At 51.6% G+C, this 20,145-nt stretch overlaps 6 protein-coding genes across 6 annotated transcripts; 2 read left to right on the top strand and 4 right to left on the bottom strand.

The window, feature by feature from the left end:
* Positions 1-4,349: 4,349 nt before the first annotated feature.
* UCRPA7_1860 (putative mfs transporter protein) lies at positions 4,350-5,995 on the bottom strand (the record flags this gene model as incomplete). Its single annotated transcript, XM_007914439.1, has 3 exons — positions 4,350-4,947; positions 5,005-5,662; positions 5,722-5,995. 3 exons carry the CDS (start codon positions 5,993-5,995, stop codon positions 4,350-4,352), a joined length of 1,530 nt encoding a protein of 509 aa, XP_007912630.1.
* Positions 5,996-7,881: 1,886 nt separating this feature from the next.
* On the top strand, positions 7,882-8,397 carry UCRPA7_1859 (putative l-psp endoribonuclease family protein; the record flags this gene model as incomplete). Its single annotated transcript, XM_007914438.1, has 3 exons — positions 7,882-8,046; positions 8,110-8,267; positions 8,331-8,397. The coding sequence occupies 3 exons, from the start codon at positions 7,882-7,884 to the stop codon at positions 8,395-8,397; spliced, it is 390 nt and encodes a 129-aa protein (XP_007912629.1).
* Positions 8,398-8,990: 593 nt separating this feature from the next.
* On the bottom strand, positions 8,991-9,995 carry UCRPA7_1858 (putative dihydrodipicolinate synthetase protein; the record flags this gene model as incomplete). Its single annotated transcript, XM_007914437.1, has 1 exon — positions 8,991-9,995. One exon carries the CDS (start codon positions 9,993-9,995, stop codon positions 8,991-8,993), a length of 1,005 nt encoding a protein of 334 aa, XP_007912628.1.
* A 734-nt stretch (positions 9,996-10,729) lies between these two features.
* Positions 10,730-12,172, bottom strand: UCRPA7_1857 (putative alanine racemase domain protein; the record flags this gene model as incomplete). The annotated part of the gene is made up of 1 exon (XM_007914436.1): positions 10,730-12,172. The coding sequence occupies one exon, from the start codon at positions 12,170-12,172 to the stop codon at positions 10,730-10,732; it is 1,443 nt and encodes a 480-aa protein (XP_007912627.1).
* Positions 12,173-13,357: 1,185 nt separating this feature from the next.
* UCRPA7_1856 (putative lipase 2 protein) lies at positions 13,358-14,469 on the top strand (the record flags this gene model as incomplete). The annotated part of the gene is made up of 2 exons (XM_007914435.1): positions 13,358-13,803; positions 13,860-14,469. The coding sequence occupies 2 exons, from the start codon at positions 13,358-13,360 to the stop codon at positions 14,467-14,469; spliced, it is 1,056 nt and encodes a 351-aa protein (XP_007912626.1).
* A 2,212-nt stretch (positions 14,470-16,681) lies between these two features.
* UCRPA7_1855 (putative gaba permease protein) lies at positions 16,682-18,272 on the bottom strand (the record flags this gene model as incomplete). Its single annotated transcript, XM_007914434.1, has 4 exons — positions 16,682-17,055; positions 17,107-17,214; positions 17,638-18,182; positions 18,241-18,272. 4 exons carry the CDS (start codon positions 18,270-18,272, stop codon positions 16,682-16,684), a joined length of 1,059 nt encoding a protein of 352 aa, XP_007912625.1.
* Positions 18,273-20,145: the final 1,873 nt, after the last annotated feature.

The raw sequence follows: 20,145 nt of genomic DNA, 5'->3' as shown, positions 1-20,145 counted from the left end.
TCGTCACAATGTGCCCAGGTTAGGTTTACTGAAGAGCATGATTGGTCGCTTGGTTGATTACTGAACTGTTAGGAGGAACTTCGGAACGGAGTTGCGGAGAAGGGTTGGGGACCAGACAAGCCTCTCGACCTATGGCAGTCCTTCCTCGAGAGAATTTGACAACGATGCGCTTGATCGCTACTAAATCGACAGTCTGTATACAATAGATCCAGCTCGTCATCTGACAGCTCATGCTGCTAATTTGTTTTACAAAGATACCATGATTCTGTGTGTTGCTAGTGTTGCTCGGAGAATTGCTGCACCAAGCCAGCGGTCAAGGCCCGGCCCTCACTGCTCCGTTACGGCAGCGTTTGATCCCCACCTAGCTTCGGCTCGGATCGTCGGCCACGGGTGATAGAGGATTTTCAGCAGTCCAAGATCCCGAATTTGTGGGTTAGGCATGTATTTCTTGAGACTCAAAAATAATGCGCACGCTCAAACAGGCCAGCCCGGCACCCTCTGAAGATATCACTTAGAACACACATAAAAAGAAGCCTCCTAGGCATGAGATCGTACTGAGAATGAAGGGGCAGCAATTCTTGTATTGCAAGTAATAAAAGCTAAGTCAAGGGAGTGAAAATAAGTAAGAGCAATCAAGTCACCTAACAGCTTGTAGGGGTAAGACCGTGCTCCCCAAAGTCAATACATTACAGCGTGCGGCACGTTGCAAACATAGCCTGCGAGAATTCAGAGACCTAATTGTGCCCTAGAGTCAGGAGAATATATGAAGTTTGAAAAAATTGAGGCTGGTCGCGCTACCGCATCTCTTGTATTGTAACATGAACATGCTCCAGTATCAACTTTGAACCGCGCTATTTATTCGTTCTGGCGAGGCTGTGCTGCCATCGTGAAGGACAATGCCGCCTGATTCAGTAGCAACAATTCTGTGGTGTGGCTGAACATTGATGTTTTTTCTCTCGTTCCCTTAAGGCTTCCCAGAAGATACGCAGCTGGTGACATGACTGAGAGTTTATAACAGGTAGAGTAGAGCTATCAGTAGCTACTCTCTCGGCGTCTTAAATCAGTATAACACTTTGTTCTGCTCCTGGGCGTGCGACTTGTACCGAGCCCTGGGTACCGCCTGGAAAGTCGATGTCATGTGTCCTATGCAGGCTCTAGACCCGGTGGCGTTTCGGAGGCAAATCGCAAGGCAGATTGCGGCTCCCCCACGCGTAGCTCTAACGCGAGCTTTGTGTTCACTACACTCAATAACATACAATGATGGAAATGGCGATCATGTTCAATAGCAACTTCTATTGAGATCTGCCACTAGTCTACTAACCTTAGTATAGATCGTACGACGTCTCATTCCTGGGTTGACGTCTCCTACAATCACCACATGGCCGAACCCGTTGGGCTCGCCTTAGGCGTCTTGGGCATCGCAGGTCTCTTTGCGTCATGCATTGAGAATTTCGACATTGTGGTACGGGCGCGTGACTTTGGGGAGGAGTTTGATTTGCTTTGCACACAAGTAGGCCACACAAACAGCCTCAGACAAGTTTAATCCTAAGCATTGAGTTTTAAGCTGTCTCTTCAAAGAATCCGCTTGGTCTTGTGGGGCGAATCGCTGGGGCTTGTGCCTGGCCCGAAGGGCAAGAGAATTCCGTATAACAAAGCAGTTGATCGCCCGGACATCCGACCGGCCATCGCATCATCGCTCAACCACTTGCAACTGCTGCTGGGGAAAGCGGATGTCGTGACTGATCGTTACGAATTAAAAGATGGTGGTAAAGCCGTGCAAGTCATGCCGGCCAAGGGACTGATGATCTTTAGGGAGCGCTTTGAGGCTTTTCGTGGCCGGATCCGGAAGAACCAGAAGGACAAGTCTGCCTGGGCTGTCACACGCTGGTCCATTCACGACTCCGCTAAATTTGAAGCCTTGAGCAACAAGATCAGGGACCTCATGGACGGTCTTGAGGGAATCACGAGCTCGCTTGGCCTTCTCGAGCAGCAACGGGCCTTGTTGAAGGAAGAGATTGAATCGATCTCCGATACTAAAAGCCTACGGCTTCTTCAAGAAGTCGCTTCGAGCCAACGTACATCCGTCTCGCAGCGGCTTGTTTCAGATACTGCCAGCCACCGATTAAGCCTGGTCACGAGGCCGGCGTCATCTAGGGCGGTACCTTCCGTCTCCAAATTTACAGGCAGTAGCCGGTCTTTCTATACTGCAGAATCTATTCAGCATGAAATTTCAAATATCATTGGCGAGGATGATATTGAAGAGGATCATCTCGGCGAGTCCGCAGAATCGCCACTGTATTCGATGTCCGTTGTTTCCGATACGATAGAGTCCGTGAGCCTGGAAAGTCTACCCACGGACAACACGAGACCGACCAAGATTGAGATGACGAATAATGTTGCTGAGAAAGGGGCTGCTGAAGTACCCGCACTTTTAGATATTCCTCAGAATCAACGAGTTGTGTCCGAATTGTTGAAAAGGAAAGGCGCCAACTTGCCAGAACTCAGCTTTACATCTGGGGAGTCGAATTACGGAGATGCAATTGCCAAAGTCAAGGCAGAAGACGAAGAAATGTGGAAAGATAAATCTCTACGTCTTTCTCTCAACGCGGACAAAGGACAATCCGTAGCGCGAAGGATGTTCTTGGAGCTGAGGACTTTAAGGCATGTCAATGTGCCTTTCGTTAGTGCTGCCCCCGTCGAAGACAGCCTAGACAAGATTCTCGCAAGCATTGAAGGACCACCCGATACGCCGTACGAAGGAGGGATATTCTGGATCACTGTCAAGATACCAGCAGGCAATCCATCCCTAGCACCGTCCTTGAGATTCCAAACAAAAATCTTTCATCCAAATATAGACTCTAGCGGCCTCATATGTGCCGACTATCAGTCTTGGTGGAACGACAACGAATTGAATCGCCATCTATTTAATACCAAGGCTTTAGCCGGGGGCAGCAACGACTGGTGGTTTTCAGAGCGAGCCTCAAGTCGATACTCCCTAGGCGCGTTATTGACTGCACTGTGCGCTTTGTTGGCAAGTCCGAATGTCGAAGACCCTCTTGTGCCTGAGATTGCCGAACTGTATATCACAGATCATCAACGGTTTCGAGAAGTGGCAAGAGAGTATACCCAAAAGTATGCCAGGGGTGAAAGACCTCATCCAGAAAGCCTCTGCTACCAAGATGAGAGCCAAGAGCACAGCGATCTCAGAATCTCCGTACAACGAAACTTACAGCAGACAGCCTCAGTTATTGCCGCTGCAGACACTTTGTCTGTAAGCTCACAGCTGAACAAAGGTTTTGTCACCATTCATGATCGCAACATTGAAGATTTCGGCAGAAGTATTGGTCGAGATTCTGTGCAGTTATCACCATCAATCATCACTCCAATTTTCAATGTCGACCAGGCGTGGCAAGAGATCGACAAAAAGTAAGCCAGGTTTGGCCAAGTATATAATCTGACTTGAGATATCATTTCTAACCAAGAATTTAGAAATCTATGTTGGGATACCACTGCTTTATATTCTTGGCGACCATTTGGCTTTGATAAGCCAGCATCGAGGTCTTTACGTGCGGAACTGACCATGGAAGTCGCAGACGTGACCGGGCTGAAACATTTCAAAGATCCAGTCCTATTGATCACGATACAGGAAACCCATCAATGGATACTGACCAGTCACATTGCTACAAATTTTGACTCTCTCAAGTTTCTCCCTATTGCAAGCAAGGATGTTTTCAACAATCCCATTACTACTCCGCAAATTAAGGCGAAAGATTGGAGATATTCTCAAGTAAGCAGAGAAACTTTGTAAGTTTTTACTTCAAATCTCAAAGACAGAATAGTGCTAAGTATCAGTCGCGTCAAAAAATGGGATGGAATTGTCTCCTTCAATCTCTTCATTTTCGAAGGGCTCCCGGTCCAAGTTGTGCAGAGGTCTTTGGAGTTGAAGGACTTGAATCCCGGCGTGTCCTTGCGGATTGCACTGAAGCCTGAATCTTTCAGAAATGATTTAAATTGCGAATGTGATGGACTATCGTTCTCTATCATCATTAAATGGTCAAACGCTTAGAATCTTCCGTTGATCGGACGATGATTTCGTCATCGTGAAGCGCCAGACAGACAAGCTTCTGATAAACAGGTTGTGTTTGGAATAGGAATGGAAGGGAGTTCCTCAGAATGGAAGATAGACTTTTTTTCGAAGTAATCGTCAGATCATGAATATGGCGATACACACAACTTAGCATTAAAGCATCTGAGGCTGTTTTGCCTAAATGCAAGAGTTTTGACTATCTTTTAAAATCAACCCACCACTACAATTCCAACAGCACAACTTTTTGACAACAATTTCCACTTTACAAAAACCATCGGAACTCAGGCGAGCTCGGTCCATCCCGCAATCTCTGGGTCGGCACATCCCGGGCATCAATCTTGATGCCCGCCTTGCGATTCCTACGCTTATTGTCGAAGATCATGTAAGCGCCCAAGCACGCCGTGACAAGCGCACCAGTCGCGCCGAAGCAAGCCGTGGTGATCAGAGCCGGAAGGTACTTGGGGGCGTCATGCGTCTGGAAGATGTTGCTCGACACCAAGCCCATGACGTTGGCGAGCGGGACGCCGACAGAGGTAAGCGTGACGCGGCGGCCCTCGTGGGCGACATTGTTGTTGTACCAGGTGGACAGGATGACCGAGGGCGCTGAGGTGCCCCAGCACATCATGAAGGTGGCGAAGTAGGCGACGCGGATCTGGGCCTCGACGTCGGTGATGGAGGCGAAGATGATGAAGCCGATGAAGGTGAAGGTGTAGCCGAGGATGATGAACGGGAAGCGCAGGCGCGTGAAGTCGGAGCTGAAGGCTAGGATGAGCAGCATCACTGCGCCAGTGATGTTGGGCGCGACGGTGTACAGGTTCGTCTTGACCTTGGAGTAGCCTAGGCGCTGCACGATTTGGGGCCTGCGGGTGGTGTTAGCGCCGGGAGTGCTACGAGGTTGCATTCGAGAATTTACTTACAGGAACAGTGACACAGACTGCAGTGGGACACCAAGGCAAATTTCGATGAGCAAGAAACCGTATGTGCTCGGGTAGGTGAAGATCTTGAGGGCATCCTTCAGGTTGAACTCTTCTCCGACGACAGATGACGAGTCGACTTGAATTCTATAGAAGGCTAGATGTTTCTCCTCCTCGTTGAGGAACTTCGCTGTAGCCGCGCTCTTGGGCAGATACCAGAAGGCAACGAATGAGAAGAGAACAGAGGCGGAGCCCTCAATAATGAAGAGGTAACGCCATGCGAACATGTTGGACTTGATATGGAACACGCCGAAAGCCAAGAGACCACTGAAGGCATTGGCAATGTTAGAAGCGGCGTAGAAGATGGCCAATCGCCGAGCAAGCTCGCCACGACGGTAGAAGGTGGTCAAATAGTAGATGACGAGGGGGAAGAAGGCCGACTCTGCCATGCCGAGGAACCATCGTAGGGCGAAGATGCCGCCAAAGTTCTGGACGGATGCGGATAGGAGCGTCATAGAGCCGAAGGTGAACATCATGATGGGCAGAACACGTGCTGGTCCGAATTTCTTGCCGAGCATGGCGATTGGAGGCGCGAAGATGACATATGGTACGAAGAAGATGGAGACAATCAGGTTGTATTGGCCGTCCTTGAAGTGAAGGTCTGTGGAGCGTGTAAGTCCATGTGTATACAGTCACATAAAGGACATGCCAAGTACTCACCATCGCTCAAACCATCTGTCTGTGCATTGCCTAAATTGCCCTTATCGAGGGCATTGAACAAGTACATGACAGCCAGGAAGGGCAGGATGCGGATGTCGAACTTGCGGCAGAGACGAACCTCGGCGGCGTGGTCGAGGACGCGTGCCGTCTCGGCGACGACGCCGGGGCCGCTCTGGGAGCTCTCGAGGTCGCTTCCATCGCCATCGGCGACCACCTTGCCGTCCTTGGTCGGAGGGTTGACCTCGACGGAGGTATCCTTGTCTGCGATCGACATTGTAATTGTCCCTTTTTGTGTGTCCGTGGACCAGCGGTGCAGATGTTGCAGATGCAAGGAAGCAGCAGAGGTCGGATGGCAAGTCGAGGGACCCAGAGCAGAATAGAGACCCAAGGCACCGGGACGGGACGAGGCTTTTATTAAGACGATGTCTCGCGTGGTGCGAGATATATTATCGGTACAGTACGTGTTACATTGGCTTATTATCTATCACAATATAAGGTTTTGCACGGTTGGTCGGGTATTGCTACCAATGGAGGTTACCGTACACTGGCTTCACTGCAGGGCTGCCACTGCGCGGAGGAAGGATCGTCGGGGGTCAGCCATCATCATCTGCAGGGCTATCTAATCGCTCATTGTCACGACATACAGTACTATGTACTACCATTGCCACCCGTTTGGGAGAGAAGATGCATGCTCAGCAGGGTACCGTGGTTCATTGAATGAGTGAGCGAATGACTATCAGAGAGCGAGAGAGAGATATTTGCAAAGCGAATAACGTTTTCGCGCGGAGAAGTGACTTACTCGTAGTTTCAATTCGTATCTCTGGAGATCAACCCCATGTCCTTCCCAATCAGGGCCGGTTCCGCCCCGGGGCTGACCAGTGAGCGTCCCGACAAGCTTATCTCTACAAGTCCACTGCTAGTCTACTGGGCGCTCTATCAAGGAAAACCCTGCCGGGACTTGGCAACGGTGCGCGGCGCGCGGCGCGCGGTGGCACTTTTCGCGCAGCATTGGGCCGAATCCAGATAACATTGAAAGATGTCAGCGGCGCCTCCGGAGAGCGGCTGATTAGGCTTGTTAGTCTCTCTCTTTTCGTGTAGGTTGTGTGTCTAAGTGTGTGTATTGTATTGTTATCAGTCGAGATGATGGCAATCCTAGCTGCTTAGACTTACATCGATCAGGAAGGCTGCAGCTGTCAAAAAGGTTAGCATCGTCACATCTGCCACACTCCCCCAGCTTCAAATCGTCCCATGTCACGTCCAAATTTCCGACGGCTTCATTTTCTGGCAGCTCTAGCTCACTGCTGTTCGAGATGCCTGAGACGGTGGGGAGTTGGGGGTCTCAGCCCTGGTCAGCTCGATAGCAAACCAGTCATGTATGGCAGCGGTTTGATGAGAGCCATCTGCCCTCCCCCTGATTGATCTCAAGCCTCCCCCGCATAATCGCCCTATATAGCTACATCTCATTGAGAATCTGGTGAAACCCCAGCAACTTGCCAGCTTGAGCTACAAGAAGGGCCGAGTCCATGGATTCAGGCCAAGAGCTGCCTTCGACGAAGGTGGAGTTCCCCTATCAATTAGCTAAGACTTACTACGCTGTTGAGTAACAGGATAAGGGAGACATCTAGCGGCGTCGCCTGCCCCTAAGCAACGTCTTAGGGGAGCCCTAGGGCATCTACTATGCAGTAGGGTGTCTTGCGCGGGCAGCATGGCTAAGTGGGGGTCAGTGGAGACGGGCTACGGGGGTCATCTCGAACCCCTCAAACCCCTCTCAAGAGTCGGGAAACTCCACCGCCAGATCACCAACGCGGGCAGTTGGGCAGTTCATCCCGATAGGCTGTTTGCGGGTAACGTTGCTCTCATTGTTATTTCTTTTTGCGCCCGAGACTCTGGTTGTCGGGTTTCTCTTCCTTCTCCTCCCTGTTATTACTATTCTTGTCTTGTTGTGTTGTGTCTACTTTGCTCGGATTCATCCAGACTCACCACACATCCTTTTCCGACGTAGGATCGTCCGGAACAGACCAACCAACCCTTGTCACACACGTTCCCCCACCTCTGGATAATCCCTGATTCTCATCTGATAAGCTTATTTCTGCTTTGGGCAACACACTTTCTCACTCACTCACTCACTCAAATACACATTCACCAGAAATCACTGTCAAAATGTCTGCCAAGAAAACCCCCGTCCTTACCAGTGCGGCTCCCAAGCCTCTCCCGGGCATCTACAGCCAGGCCATCAAGGCCGGTGGCTTTGTCTACTGCTCCGGCGCCGTTGCCATGGATGCTGAGACCGGCAAGATCGTTGAGGGTGGCATCAAGGAGCACACTGTGAGTTTTTGACTTTGCTTCCCTGACGTGTGGAACGATACGTGAGGCTAATATGAGACACAGCACCAATGCATCAAGAACCTGACTGCCGTCTTGGAGGCTGCTGGCACCACCATTGACAACGTCGTCAAGGTCAATGTCTTCCTCTCCAACATGGACGACTTTGCTGCCATGAACGAGGTCTACACCACCTACTGGGGCGATATTAAGCCCTGCCGGACGTGAGTTCATCCTCTATTACTCATCCTCTGCCGTTAGTATGCATATGCTAACAGACATTTTAGATGCGTCGCCGTTAAGACTCTGCCCCTAAACACTGACGTTGAGATTGAATGCGTTGCGGTGCAGTAGGTGCATTCAATAGAACAAAACTTATAGAGTATCAAAAAGTAAAACTTCGTTTAGCCCACCTGCTCCAGCCTCTAAAATGTGATTCATTACCAAAGTCTAAGAAGCCCTGCATGGATATATGGATGAGTTCCAATGAGTTTCCACGCCGGTATGTTAGTATCTGCTGTTGATTTCCACTAGCGCTTCTTCCCGCAGTATAGAATATTAGCATACAATTAAGAACAACAATTACTAATATTACTAGCTATACTGGGCATTATCACGCAATGACTGCCCAAACAGCTCAATGGACCGCTTCAACGACCTATCATAAAAAGAATGCGGAGAAAAACCTACGGCGTGGCCATGCGTGGGCACGATAGCTTACGCGGGCATCCCTTACGCGGGCTTGGTGGAGCACCGCTTCTCCGCAATGTGATTTATCGAGGAAGATCATGTTGATATTATTTGAAAATGCTAAGACTTTTGGCATGAAAGAATCATGAGACAGAAATATCAGCGCATGAGCAAGAGGTAAAGACTAGTGCCACCACCTTTTTTGGCCCCCTTTCAATGCAAGTCCCCACGTAAACCCCCCTGAACAGCCCGCTGCTTCAGAGAGTCTTCTCCAACTCGACGATTTCCCTGAATCCGTCGATGATCTTCGCCCTCTCCAGGCCCTCCGGCCGGGGGAGCGGCTTGCGCGCCCAGCCTCCGTAGCCATAGAATTCCTCCATAGCAACCTTGGTCCCGACGACGCCCGTCTGGATGGCCGCCCAGTCCGCGCGCCCGAGCACATCATGCAGAACATTCGCCTCCTCGTCGCGACCCTGCTGGTACAGCTGGAGCAGACGCACGACGGCCTTGGGCGAGATGTTTGCAAGACCTCCGATGACGCCCGCGCTGCCGGTGATCAGGCTCGGCAGGAAGAAGTCCACCGAGCCGGCGAAGCAGAGAAGGCTGCCGGTCTTTGCGCCGGTGAAGGCGGAGGCAACGCGGCCTAGCTTGCCTGTGTTTCCGCAGGTGAACTTGCATCCAACGATGTTCGGGTGGCTCCCCAGGGAGATGAGCGCGTCAGAGGTGAGATCGACGCCCGTAGCTTGTGGATAGTTGTAGATGATTAGAGGAATGGGCGAAGCGTCCGCCACGGCCGTGAAGTACTCTGCTATCGTGGATGCATTGAACAAGCCTCTGTAGTAGTTTGGCGGCAGAACCAGAGCATAGTCGCCGCCATATTCGTGTGCCTGCTCGCACAGATCGATGGCCTCCCTTGTGGACTGGGCGCCGCAGCCAACGAGCACCGGCATGGAGGTGAAGCCGGCGTCGTCCAGCGCCGTCCGCGTTGTCTGGATGATGCGTTGCCGTTCGTCATGAGTCAAGTGGACAGCCTCCCCGTTTGACCCTTGGACCGCTATACCGGTGACTCCGGCGCGAGCTAGGCGTACCGAGTGCCGGGATAGCGCCTTGAGATCCAGAGCCTCAGTGTTGGCATCGAAGAAGACTACTGTCGGCACATAGACGCCGGGCACTAGGGCTCGCCCGCCGTCGTGGCCATTAGTGCGGCTCCGCCCGCCTTCGATGTCTAGTTGAGCTGAGGGAGACATTGCCGGTAGGGTCATTGTCTTGTGGAGAAGACAAGAGTACTGGGAGGGAGTGAGAGAGGGGAGGAAGAACCACTTGAGACTTGCACCATGCAAAGGACGGGGAGTCGTCTAGGGCACCGGTTTGGGTTATTCAACGGGGATCCGGCGAGACGGGAGACGTGTCGTATACTTAAGCCCATGGTTTAAGAGACTTGTCCACATGGTAGCTGGAGTCTAAAGTATGTTTAATCGAGCAGCCCGTGACTACTACCACTGAGGCCAACCACCAGTGACAGGATTCCATGACAAACAACTATTGAGGTAGATCCCGGAGACTAGGCGGCCCTAGGGGTCAGTCGCCGTGATTAGGGCAATGGGGTCATCAGGTAGTACGTATTAGCTCATCTCAAATGTTGGATAGAGGCCGATCATGTTGGACGAGAATAGGTTCGGGATCAGGAACGGAACTGGTCTCTTGGATTTTGTGGAGATGTCTACGACGAGGTGGGGAGGAGAAGCCGACCTCGCCAGCGAGTAACATATTGATGCGGCTCAGCCGGACCTCACCGCCTGACGAGGCAGGTGAGCACGATGGCCTGTCTGGTGTAAGTGTGTACTGTACGTGTGTATGTACGAGGATGTGGTAGAAGCTTGGTGGCCGCCACCCCCACAGAGTGGGAGACCAGGGCTCGCAGGGGGGAGGGAGGGCAGCATCCATCACCACCGATGTGGAGACACCCCAGACTACACTACAGTAAGCATAGCGACTTCTACCATCCCCTGGCTCTGACCCAAATATCCACAATTTCATCCTCCTTCCCCTCCCTGCTCTCGTCCACCACAAAGTACCAGCCGAAATGAGCTCCGGTGACACATGAATGGTTTGGCCAGAGCCTGACCTTCTGCCCGACTTCTAGAGCGTCTGGTTCCTGCAGCTGCCCCTTTCCGGAAGTCTTCTCCCCCACTGATCGCCAGGTCAAGATGCCATGCTCCTGCGAGAATCTGCCCACGATCCAGCCTTCGTATTGCTCTACGTCCACTGTAGGCATCTCGACGTCCTTACGCCCCCACGGTGTCACCATAGCCATGCCTGGGTATGCCTTGCAGGTCTCCCGACCCAGGGCGAAGATGCCGGCCCCGATCAGAACCTCCGGTCGTCCGTCTGCTCCGCGGCCAGGGTAGTTGCTATGCACCTCTGCCAGAACAGTGAAGGCAATGTCCTTCCATGAGACTAGGGAGGTGGAGACGCTGTGTGCCGCAAGCTGCTGCAGATCGAGCGTTGGGTAGACTCCAGCGTGGATCTCCACCACATGGCTGCGCTCGCGGATGGTGTCAAAGAGTGCAGAGAGGCTAGATGCTGCGGCATGTAGCTCAGAATCCTTCTCATCCACACTCCCCTCTGACAGCAGGTTCTGCACAGACAATGCAGTAGGCGAGGCGCCGGCGGAAAGTGTCAGAGGCGGGACCGCAACGCCTGCATCCTTAGCGATGGTCGTCAGGCGACCCGCTCCCGTGAGCATGGCACTGAGCTCCGCACCCATCATCTTCATAGCTGCCACTCGACTATCGCCGGCGTATGAGTGTCCTGCGTGCGAGTAAAGCCCAGAGAGGATGATGTTGCCTTCGCGATGAGCGGCGAGTGCTGCCTCAACGACCTGGGCGAATCGGTCACTCTCCACCTCTACACCAGCTCGGCGTCCGCCCATGTCGATTTTGATATGCGCATGGGGCACAACGCCCCCGGCCTGGGACTTGAAGCTCGCAAGACCCGGTAGTTGAGCCGGGTCGTCTAGAAGCACGCTGATACTGCCCTCTCCAAGCGCTTTGGCAACAGCTGCAAGGCGAGTGACATCCCCAGGAGCAGCCGGAAGCCCGTAGAGAACATTGACCTTCCTTCCTTGACTCTTATATTCCTGCAATACTGGAAGCAGGAATTCCGCTTCCACGTGAGTAGAAATGACAATCTTGACGGGCCGGTCGACATCATCTCCAACTTGGAGCTTGGTGAGCTCAGCTGTCTTGTGCGTCTTGACATGCGCTCTCCATTCTAGCCCAAGCTTCTTGCACGCCTCAAGCATGTTGTCGCAATTCCTCTTTGCCGCCGACACGTCCATGACCGCTGCCGGTGTAGGCACATCGCGAATGGACTTGCCCACATATCTCTCCGAGAGAGCTGCCTTCGCGGCGGGCAAGAAGAACTCGAGTTGAGACATCTTGCAGAATGGGTTGGCAATGTTGTTTTGATGCTTCAATTCGTCAATTTGGCTGTTCACGGGCCAAGTCACAGCGTCGGAATCAAATTCTTTGTGCTGGCGGACTGTTCTCCGACGATGCTCAGTCTTCGCGCCGCCGTGGTTCGGCGCCCCAGTCTCTTGCAGGTCCCACTTGAACTCGGCGGCAGTCCGGACACGAGCCGGTCACACTAAGACTGCGTTTTGGGTACGGCTAGATACAGCTTAATGAGCGCAGTATCCCAGATGAGGGGTAATAATAAGAAGATGCCACCATCTCCATCCTTTGCAACGTTGAACTGTCCTTTTGAGGGCCCTAAAGAAAACGGCCCGGTTTGCGATTTCGATGCGGTCAGCAGCATCGTGGACGTGTCCTGGGTTTTTTCCCCGACACGACGTTTCTGCCGATCGTCGCTCACGGAAAACCCCCCACGCTGGCATGCATAACCCTGCATGACGTATTCTAGAACCCCATTTTGCTGAGCATTTCCCCGGAAGACGCGACATTCATCTGGCACCCTGCGTCGCTGTCCTTGCCACGCCTCTGCGACGCTGGCCTCTAATGATTCAGGGGATGCATTCCCAGCTTCTCGGATGGGCCGTCCTCTCATGCAACAACAACAAGACCCTGACATCACGCTCCAGCGACGTTTTGGCTGGTTCAAGATCTCGTCCAGCTTGCAACTCTTCGGTCTGACCCCCACCAAAGCAACCCCTATGCCCTGAATCGTGTCCGACGCATTTACTGGTCAGTTAGTCCGGTCCACTTTCATCACCGTCATCGGTGATAAGTGTCCGTATCCTGATAAGAGCCACGGTAGCGTGCATCTTCACCGGAGACACTGATTGATCCATGAATGATGGAGCGGACCCAGTTCGCAGCTCCATACCGGAGCTTGGCTCTGCTTCCCTGTCTCCTGGCCAGGAGAAGCCGTTGAAAAACATCGAGATCGCCCCGTGCTCGCTGACCAGCGAATGTCGGTCATCTCATCCTAGCTTCTAATTACAAGTCCCTCTGATTCACTTGCTGTTTTACTTGTAACTCATTGAACTGTATCCTTTCGCTGATAATCTATAAATAAAACCCGCCTTTGCTGCTGCTGTGTACTATTCCAGTAATCAAGCGTCAATCGTGATCTCATCATCTTGCCTCAAGTAGTCGCGGCAATGGGTTCCCTTGACTTACAAGACCCCCCAAAGGAGCAAGCCGCCTCCACGGGCCCGCAGCCCCCATACCCCCTCCACCACAGCGTCCTCGCCAGGATAGACCAAGACTACGCTGCATTCTACAACAAGCACATCTTCGACAAACAGCAGGTACATCTACAGCCCATAGAAGCGTCAAGAACAAGTGGTGTTCTCATTCCCGGCGCCGGACCGCTGCTGCCGGTGGGGAAGACTGCCGATTATGCTATCACGCGGAAGGAGAGCACAGGACCGGACGTCAAGGTGCGGTGTTTCACGCCTCAGGGGCAGAAGCCTGACGGAGGATGGCCAGTTATGATCTACTTCCACGGTGGCGGTTGGGTGCTCGGCAACATTGACACGGAGAATGTCGTGTCAACGAACCTATGTTCGCGTGGTCGGAGTGTGGTTGTGTCAGTGGATTACAGGTACAGACAAGATTCCACCCTTAATAAGACTTACGATGCTAAAGATATTCCTTTAGATTAGCTCCTGAGGACCCGTATCCCGCAGCCGTGCATGACTGCTGGGAGGCAGTACTCTGGGTGTTGGGCGAGGGCAAGGAGATTCTGGAGCTGAACACAGACAAGATGGCGACCGGCGGCTCATCCGCAGGCGGCAATCTAGCAGCCATAATGTGCCAACGAGCAGTTGCGCGCGGCGGACCAAAATTCTCGCTGCAGCTGCTCTCCGTGCCCGTGATGGACAACACAGCCGACACGACTAACAACCAATCGTACAAGGAGAACGAGTTCGTGCCGGCGCTACCGGCAGAGAAGATGCTCTGGTACAGGAGACACTACCTACCCAACCAGGAGGACTGGGCACATCCGGAGTCAAGTCCGTTGCTGTGGGAGGGCGATTGGTCGAAGCTGCCGCCTGCTGTGATGGTGCTGGGAGGGCTGGATGTACTTCGAACGGAGGGCGAGCAGTTCGCCGAGAAACTGCAGAAGGCAGGCGTCGAGGCGAAGGTCACAATCTACAAGGGCATGCCGCACCCGTTCTTGGCTATGGACGGCGCACTCGAGGTTGGACGGGATTCTATCACCCGGTTCTGCGAGGGCTTGTTGAACACGATGTACCTACCTAACTAGTGGCTATACCGGAGTTCATTGGTAGCCTCTAGACATGGCGGGCGGCACGCATATCAAACTTAACTTTGCTAGACAAATATCTAGACCGAATAGAGAAGGCTTTAGACGGCACTGAGGCCTGTTGCTCAAAGAGTTTCGAGATTTCGATAGTGCTCTGAGGGGTCTATCATGACACTGAGCCAATGCGAGGTGCCATCAGTAGAAAAAGTGAGAAGGAGTTTGGCCGATACATGTTCCTACAGACTCTCAATCATATAGCATGCTGGTTACACCGCCAGCACAACAGCCTCTCTAGACGCAAGCACCCTTGATTACCAAGTGATTCCAATCCAACGCTCGCTATATAATCAGCGCTAGAAATACAATTGAATTAATCAGACACGGTGGGGGCTCTCTAGTCTATGACTCCTCAGAGTCGATCAGTATAGCAAAATTCCAATCAGCTGTAGCATTGTGGCTCTTGGTCAGGTTTGTCTTCATCCAGCAAGAGTGGAGATTTCCTTGGTCTCCATCCAAAATTCCCCAACCAGCACCTTCACAGCTCGACTTCGCAGCGCAAGCATCAATACAAGCATCCATGCTCTTGGTCTTGACATTACCCAGGTCGTCTGCCTCGCCATTGCCGCCATAGTCAATGCCGCAAAACTTGCGAAACTCTTTGCCACCAGAGCTTGCTGTGTAGACGGTGTTATTTGACTTCGGGCACTCATTGACGAATGATGTAGTTGGCGAGGATGTGGCCGAGGTCTTTGTAGCACTCGCGCTTGGTGTTACAGTCACAAATACTGTCGGAGAACCAGAACTATTGATTATTAGACGTCGATGCCAAGACAGGAATCTTTACACGTCAATATACGCACCCAGTGAGATTGGCTTGGATGTCTGCGAGCTCTCCCTCTTTATCGTGTAGATTCTTCTGGCTGACACCCAGTCCGGCGCCGAGGCCAATGACAAGCGCGAGTAAAACGGCCGTCACGCCAACCACGGCGAAGAACGTCCCGCGCTTCATCCCGAGGACCGTCGGCGGCGCAGTAGCAGCAGCTGGATAGCCGGATTCCGCAGGTGGATACCCGGTCACCGGCGCGTTGTACTCGGCCGGGTACTGCTGATACTGAGGATCAGGATGCTGGTATTGCCCATCTTGGTATGGTGCGTAGCCTGGCTGTGCCGCCATTACTGGACCCTTCTCCGCAACAACACCTTGTTGCGGTACAAAATAATTTGCATCCATCCCTGAGCCATTGGGTTGCTGCATGCCGTGCTGGTGGTGGTCCATCGCGACTCCGTTATACACAAGCAATTGAACGCGTCTCCTGCATAAGCAGAGCGAGGTGGAGAGGAAACCGCCCCCTCGAAAAAAAAGTGAGCAGGCTCGCATCCTTTTCTTCGATACAGCAAATGCCAAGGCCCATGTGCTTTTTGATGATTGAAGATACATTAAGGTCACTTCCGGTTAGATGATGTTGCAACCCCCTGGTAAGCGACATCCAGCGGCCGCCAATCTCACGTCAGCAGTATCATTCGGTACTGATGCAGTCGCGTGCAGTATGCAGCCACAAGCAGGTCTCGCTTGTTTGGGATGAATAAACGCTCGATAATTTTAGAACCGGGTTGGTGATATCGCATCCCGTAGCGTGCAGCAAAGGGGAAATAAGGCGGCCGATCTCCAATTATGCACTTCAGCTCAAGATTTAGGTTACGGAACGTGCTCGGTGCGTGCCGTCGTACTAGATAAGCTTCTCGGTAGTTCGAAACATTATCCTCAAGTTAAATGGCCCCGGAGAGATGGCTGCAACAGTTGCAAGAACAGAGTCGGTCCTCCACCAACGATATGTCTCCATTTCCGCCTTGAGGCTCCTCTAGGCGCGATTGGGCCCTGAGAGCTTGATATCCTGGCAGGGCGCCATGGACCTACGGCTAATAGCATTGGGGGCGTAAAACCCCAATTACACAGGAGTAGACTACCATTATTCAGCTTCATCGAGTATCTTTAGTAAGCTTTGCGCGAAGATTGCGTTTGGAAAATACTAGCCCGGAGAGCAAGGTCATTTAGTCAGGATGAACTCAATTGCTCCATCCCGATATTTGCGCATAGTCTTTGGTCGAGTACCTCCCCATATAAGCCGGTGAACAAAGTGTAAAGAGATATTCTCCATTGTACATGAGCTCCAGCAGTCTATCTTACTACATATTCTGCACAACATAGCCGTATTTAGCCTGCCTTGACTGCAAGCTCTTCGTTTCTAGGAGCGGCTGCTGCTGCTAAATCCTCGCCAATGATGGGCTTCTCGCTAGGTCCAAGCCTTGGACCTGTGAAATGTTTATGGCCTGTTGTCATCCATGTAATTACACTAATGACACCAATTACACCAATGGCTGCAGATGTATAGTTCATGGAGTCCTTGTCAACAGGGGCGCTATATGGAAAGTTGAATGTGATGGATCCAAATAGCAGATAGGTCAGCCCGATAGCGTTCAAGCACAGCGACACAGGAACCGACATTGCCCAAGGGCCGGTAAATGCAGTGAAATGGCCGGTGTAATATGCCAAAAGACGTGACAAAAGCGGCATGGCATAGGACAGATCTATGGCGCTGTGTTAGATGAGTTACCGAGTCATGAATAAAAAAGGCTTACAAAATCCTTCTGTAGCAATAGAAATGACTGTCTCAAATCCGGTCAGTGTGCCGAAGTAAATTGCATTCAGGGCCATCTGCACGCCGAGTGTGAGGCCAATGGCATAAACTGGAACTTGAGTCTTAGTGTTGACTCGAGCAAAAAATTTCGAAAAGGGGAGACCATGGTCGCGGGCGAAGGCGTACACAGCGCGAGAACCCTCTGCCAGAAGACTGTTCGAAGCGAAAATCGCAATGACGGTTATCATGCTGGTGAGAAAACATGCACCAAGCTTGCTACCGGTCGAATCGTAGAATATCTGTATAATCGGCACTCCTGTGGACGTGTTTGCGGTTGCTTCAATGTCTCCAATGCAGAAGCAGAGAGCTAAAAGGAATCCAAGTCCCGTAACGGCCCCCATCACCACCGAAGATACAATTACAGTGGGGGCTTCCTTGGAGGCGTTTTTCATCTCCTCAGTCATATGCGCTGCGGTGTCATAACAGCACATGCCAAAGCAGGATTGGAGAATACCGATGATTGCCGCCATACCGGAACCCCAGCCCGTGAAATTCTGGAATTCCTTGAAGACAAAGGACACTGGCTGCTTATTGTCGTTGGTAGCAAGGATTGTCACCGTAATGATTATAAAGGAACAAATATTCCACCACAGAAGGACATGAGAAATTTTGTTGAGGAGTTGCGGGCCTCGAAGATTGATACCGGTGGCGATGAAAGCGATAAGCCAAGCCATTAACACCGTCTGCCAACGCTGGATGACATATTCAGGAAAGACGAGATTCGCTTGGCCAAGGATGAAATTGGCTGTGACAAAGTTGTTTGTCGCGCCCATTGCAATGATACCAATGAGCATGAACCAGCCGGCAACATATGAGAATCCGCGCGCCACACGTGGTGGCGCCAGAATAGCTACCCAGGAGTATTGACCTCCAGCAACCGGGTACATTGAGCACATTTCTGCCATGGGTAGCGCGACACAGAGTGATATCAATGAGACAGCAATCCAACTGTACACCATCACGGGTGGGCCACCAGCATTCACGCCGACGATAAAGACACCGCTAAGTGCTGTCCAACTGTTACAAACAGAGTTAGCAAATACCTCATCTGTGTGCATTCGCTGGTTTTGCTTACCATGTAACAATACTGAAACTGAAACCTATCATTCCGAGCAACCCAAAAGACCGCTTAAGCTCTACCGGCAAATAGTTATTAGTCGCCAGCAATACCATTTGGAGACTTTTCAAGCTTACCCTGATGATAGCCTAGGTGTTCTAGACGAATGTCTTCTTGGGCTGTATCCCCAAAGGGTGACGGGCTGCTTTGGTCATCGTCCACTGCCATGTTGGTGAGGGTTAAGTGGCCTGGACTTGATAGTTACTGAGCCAAGAGTTTTTGTGCTGGATGTAAAACGCGATTTGAAGGATTGAAGTGGAATAGAAGCAATATATGAATGAGGAAGTAATTGACAAAGAATTGCCATCCATCATCTCGTCATAAGATTATACGATGATTGGAGAATCAAAGACCGCAATGCTTATCATCTTCCTGTCGGACGGTCCGAAAGACCATCATTGATAACGGCAAATCAACAGCAGCATGCAACTCCCGGCGCTAAGCCTAAATGAGTATCAACCTGATAGATAACCTCAATTCTTTACTTAGATTTGACATGGATCTCAAATAATATTTGATAATGAAACTAAATACCTCTACCAAGTCTTCTAGAAAATTGGGATCCTGTTATCCAAGATGGAACGCTCCGCAGATAGCTGGATCGGCTTAACGGGCCCCCAAGCGAAAATAATGAAGACCAACTTTGGTGGTTCGTTAAGGAAATAGGAAACAGCCAAACATATTTCAGTCCAGTGACATGTTATTTGTGATGTTGAATACAGAATCAAGCTTAGGTGTCTCTCCCCACCATTCTAGGCATCCTCTGTCACCTAAGCATCATGACACACTCAATGTTGGATTGAGCATGTCCGAGTCCTCCATTTCCGCAGCCAGCTCGTTTCTCCCGAGCCCGAATGCTATTCGTAGCACTTACAAGCCTCTCGGCCAATTCCAGTTGCCTGAGTTAGGGCGACTCGAGCCGATATTTCAGATGAATCTGCAAGAATGAAGCCCAGCTCCGAGAGGCATAGGAATTTTGGAGGCCGGGTCAGCCGAACTTCTGACGTCGATCTAGTGGAGACAACTGGTACGACTGCCTATATCACCCAACTAATATCCTGACTAGAAATATGCGTCGTCGGTCAGAATGCTTTACGTCTTCTTAGATAGTCAAAGTCGTACTCGCTCTATCCCTCGCTTACCCAAGTATTTTCTTGAAGTAGTACGTGGGAATAGGTGTCTTCTCGCCCGTCTCTGGATCGGTGAAGAAGAAGGCCTCAGGATTCATGTGAAATTCTTCATAGCCTTGCTTTCGATACCATGCTTCATTGGACATCTATCCCTCGGTTAGTTCATGCGTGTTGATCCACAATTCCCTACCTTAGAGATGCGCAGGCAACCCCCAGCATCGTGTCAAAAATGGTAGTAACTAATACACATTATATTGGATATACTCACCCCGGGCTGGTTTCCCTTAGAAAGATAGTACAGGTTCAACATTGCGGGAGAGAACTGAGATTTCTCAGATATCGCATCTAGAGCGCTCATCTTTGCATTGAAAGGCGGGCTGACCACCATCGCCTCAGCTGCCTGCATCGTTGCTCGCCCGATTCCGCCTCGCTGAAGCGACCAAGACACGTATAGCGGACCGATCCAGACAACACCCTCTGAGGGAAGGCCGAACTCTGCATCGTCTTTGGCGCGGTAACCGAGCCCAATGTGACCAATGGGAAGGACAGACCGCTGAGATGCGACGCGAGGCGAGCCCCAATGTGTCGATGCAGTATCCAGAATAGGATCAGCTTCCTTGGGAAGGCATTAGAGGTGAGTTTCATTGGAGCATCGGCATAAGGAGAAACACACTGTGGGGTATTTTGTCTTGTGAATGGCAAGTTGTTCATCTCGCCCTGGGCGATCATCTGC

Source organism: Phaeoacremonium minimum, assembly GCF_000392275.1.
Source record: "Phaeoacremonium minimum UCRPA7 unplaced genomic scaffold PA7_03_scaffold_134, whole genome shotgun sequence".
Taxonomy (NCBI): Eukaryota; Fungi; Ascomycota; class Sordariomycetes; order Togniniales; family Togniniaceae; genus Phaeoacremonium; species Phaeoacremonium minimum.
This window is presented reverse-complemented; position numbering and strand designations above follow the sequence as displayed.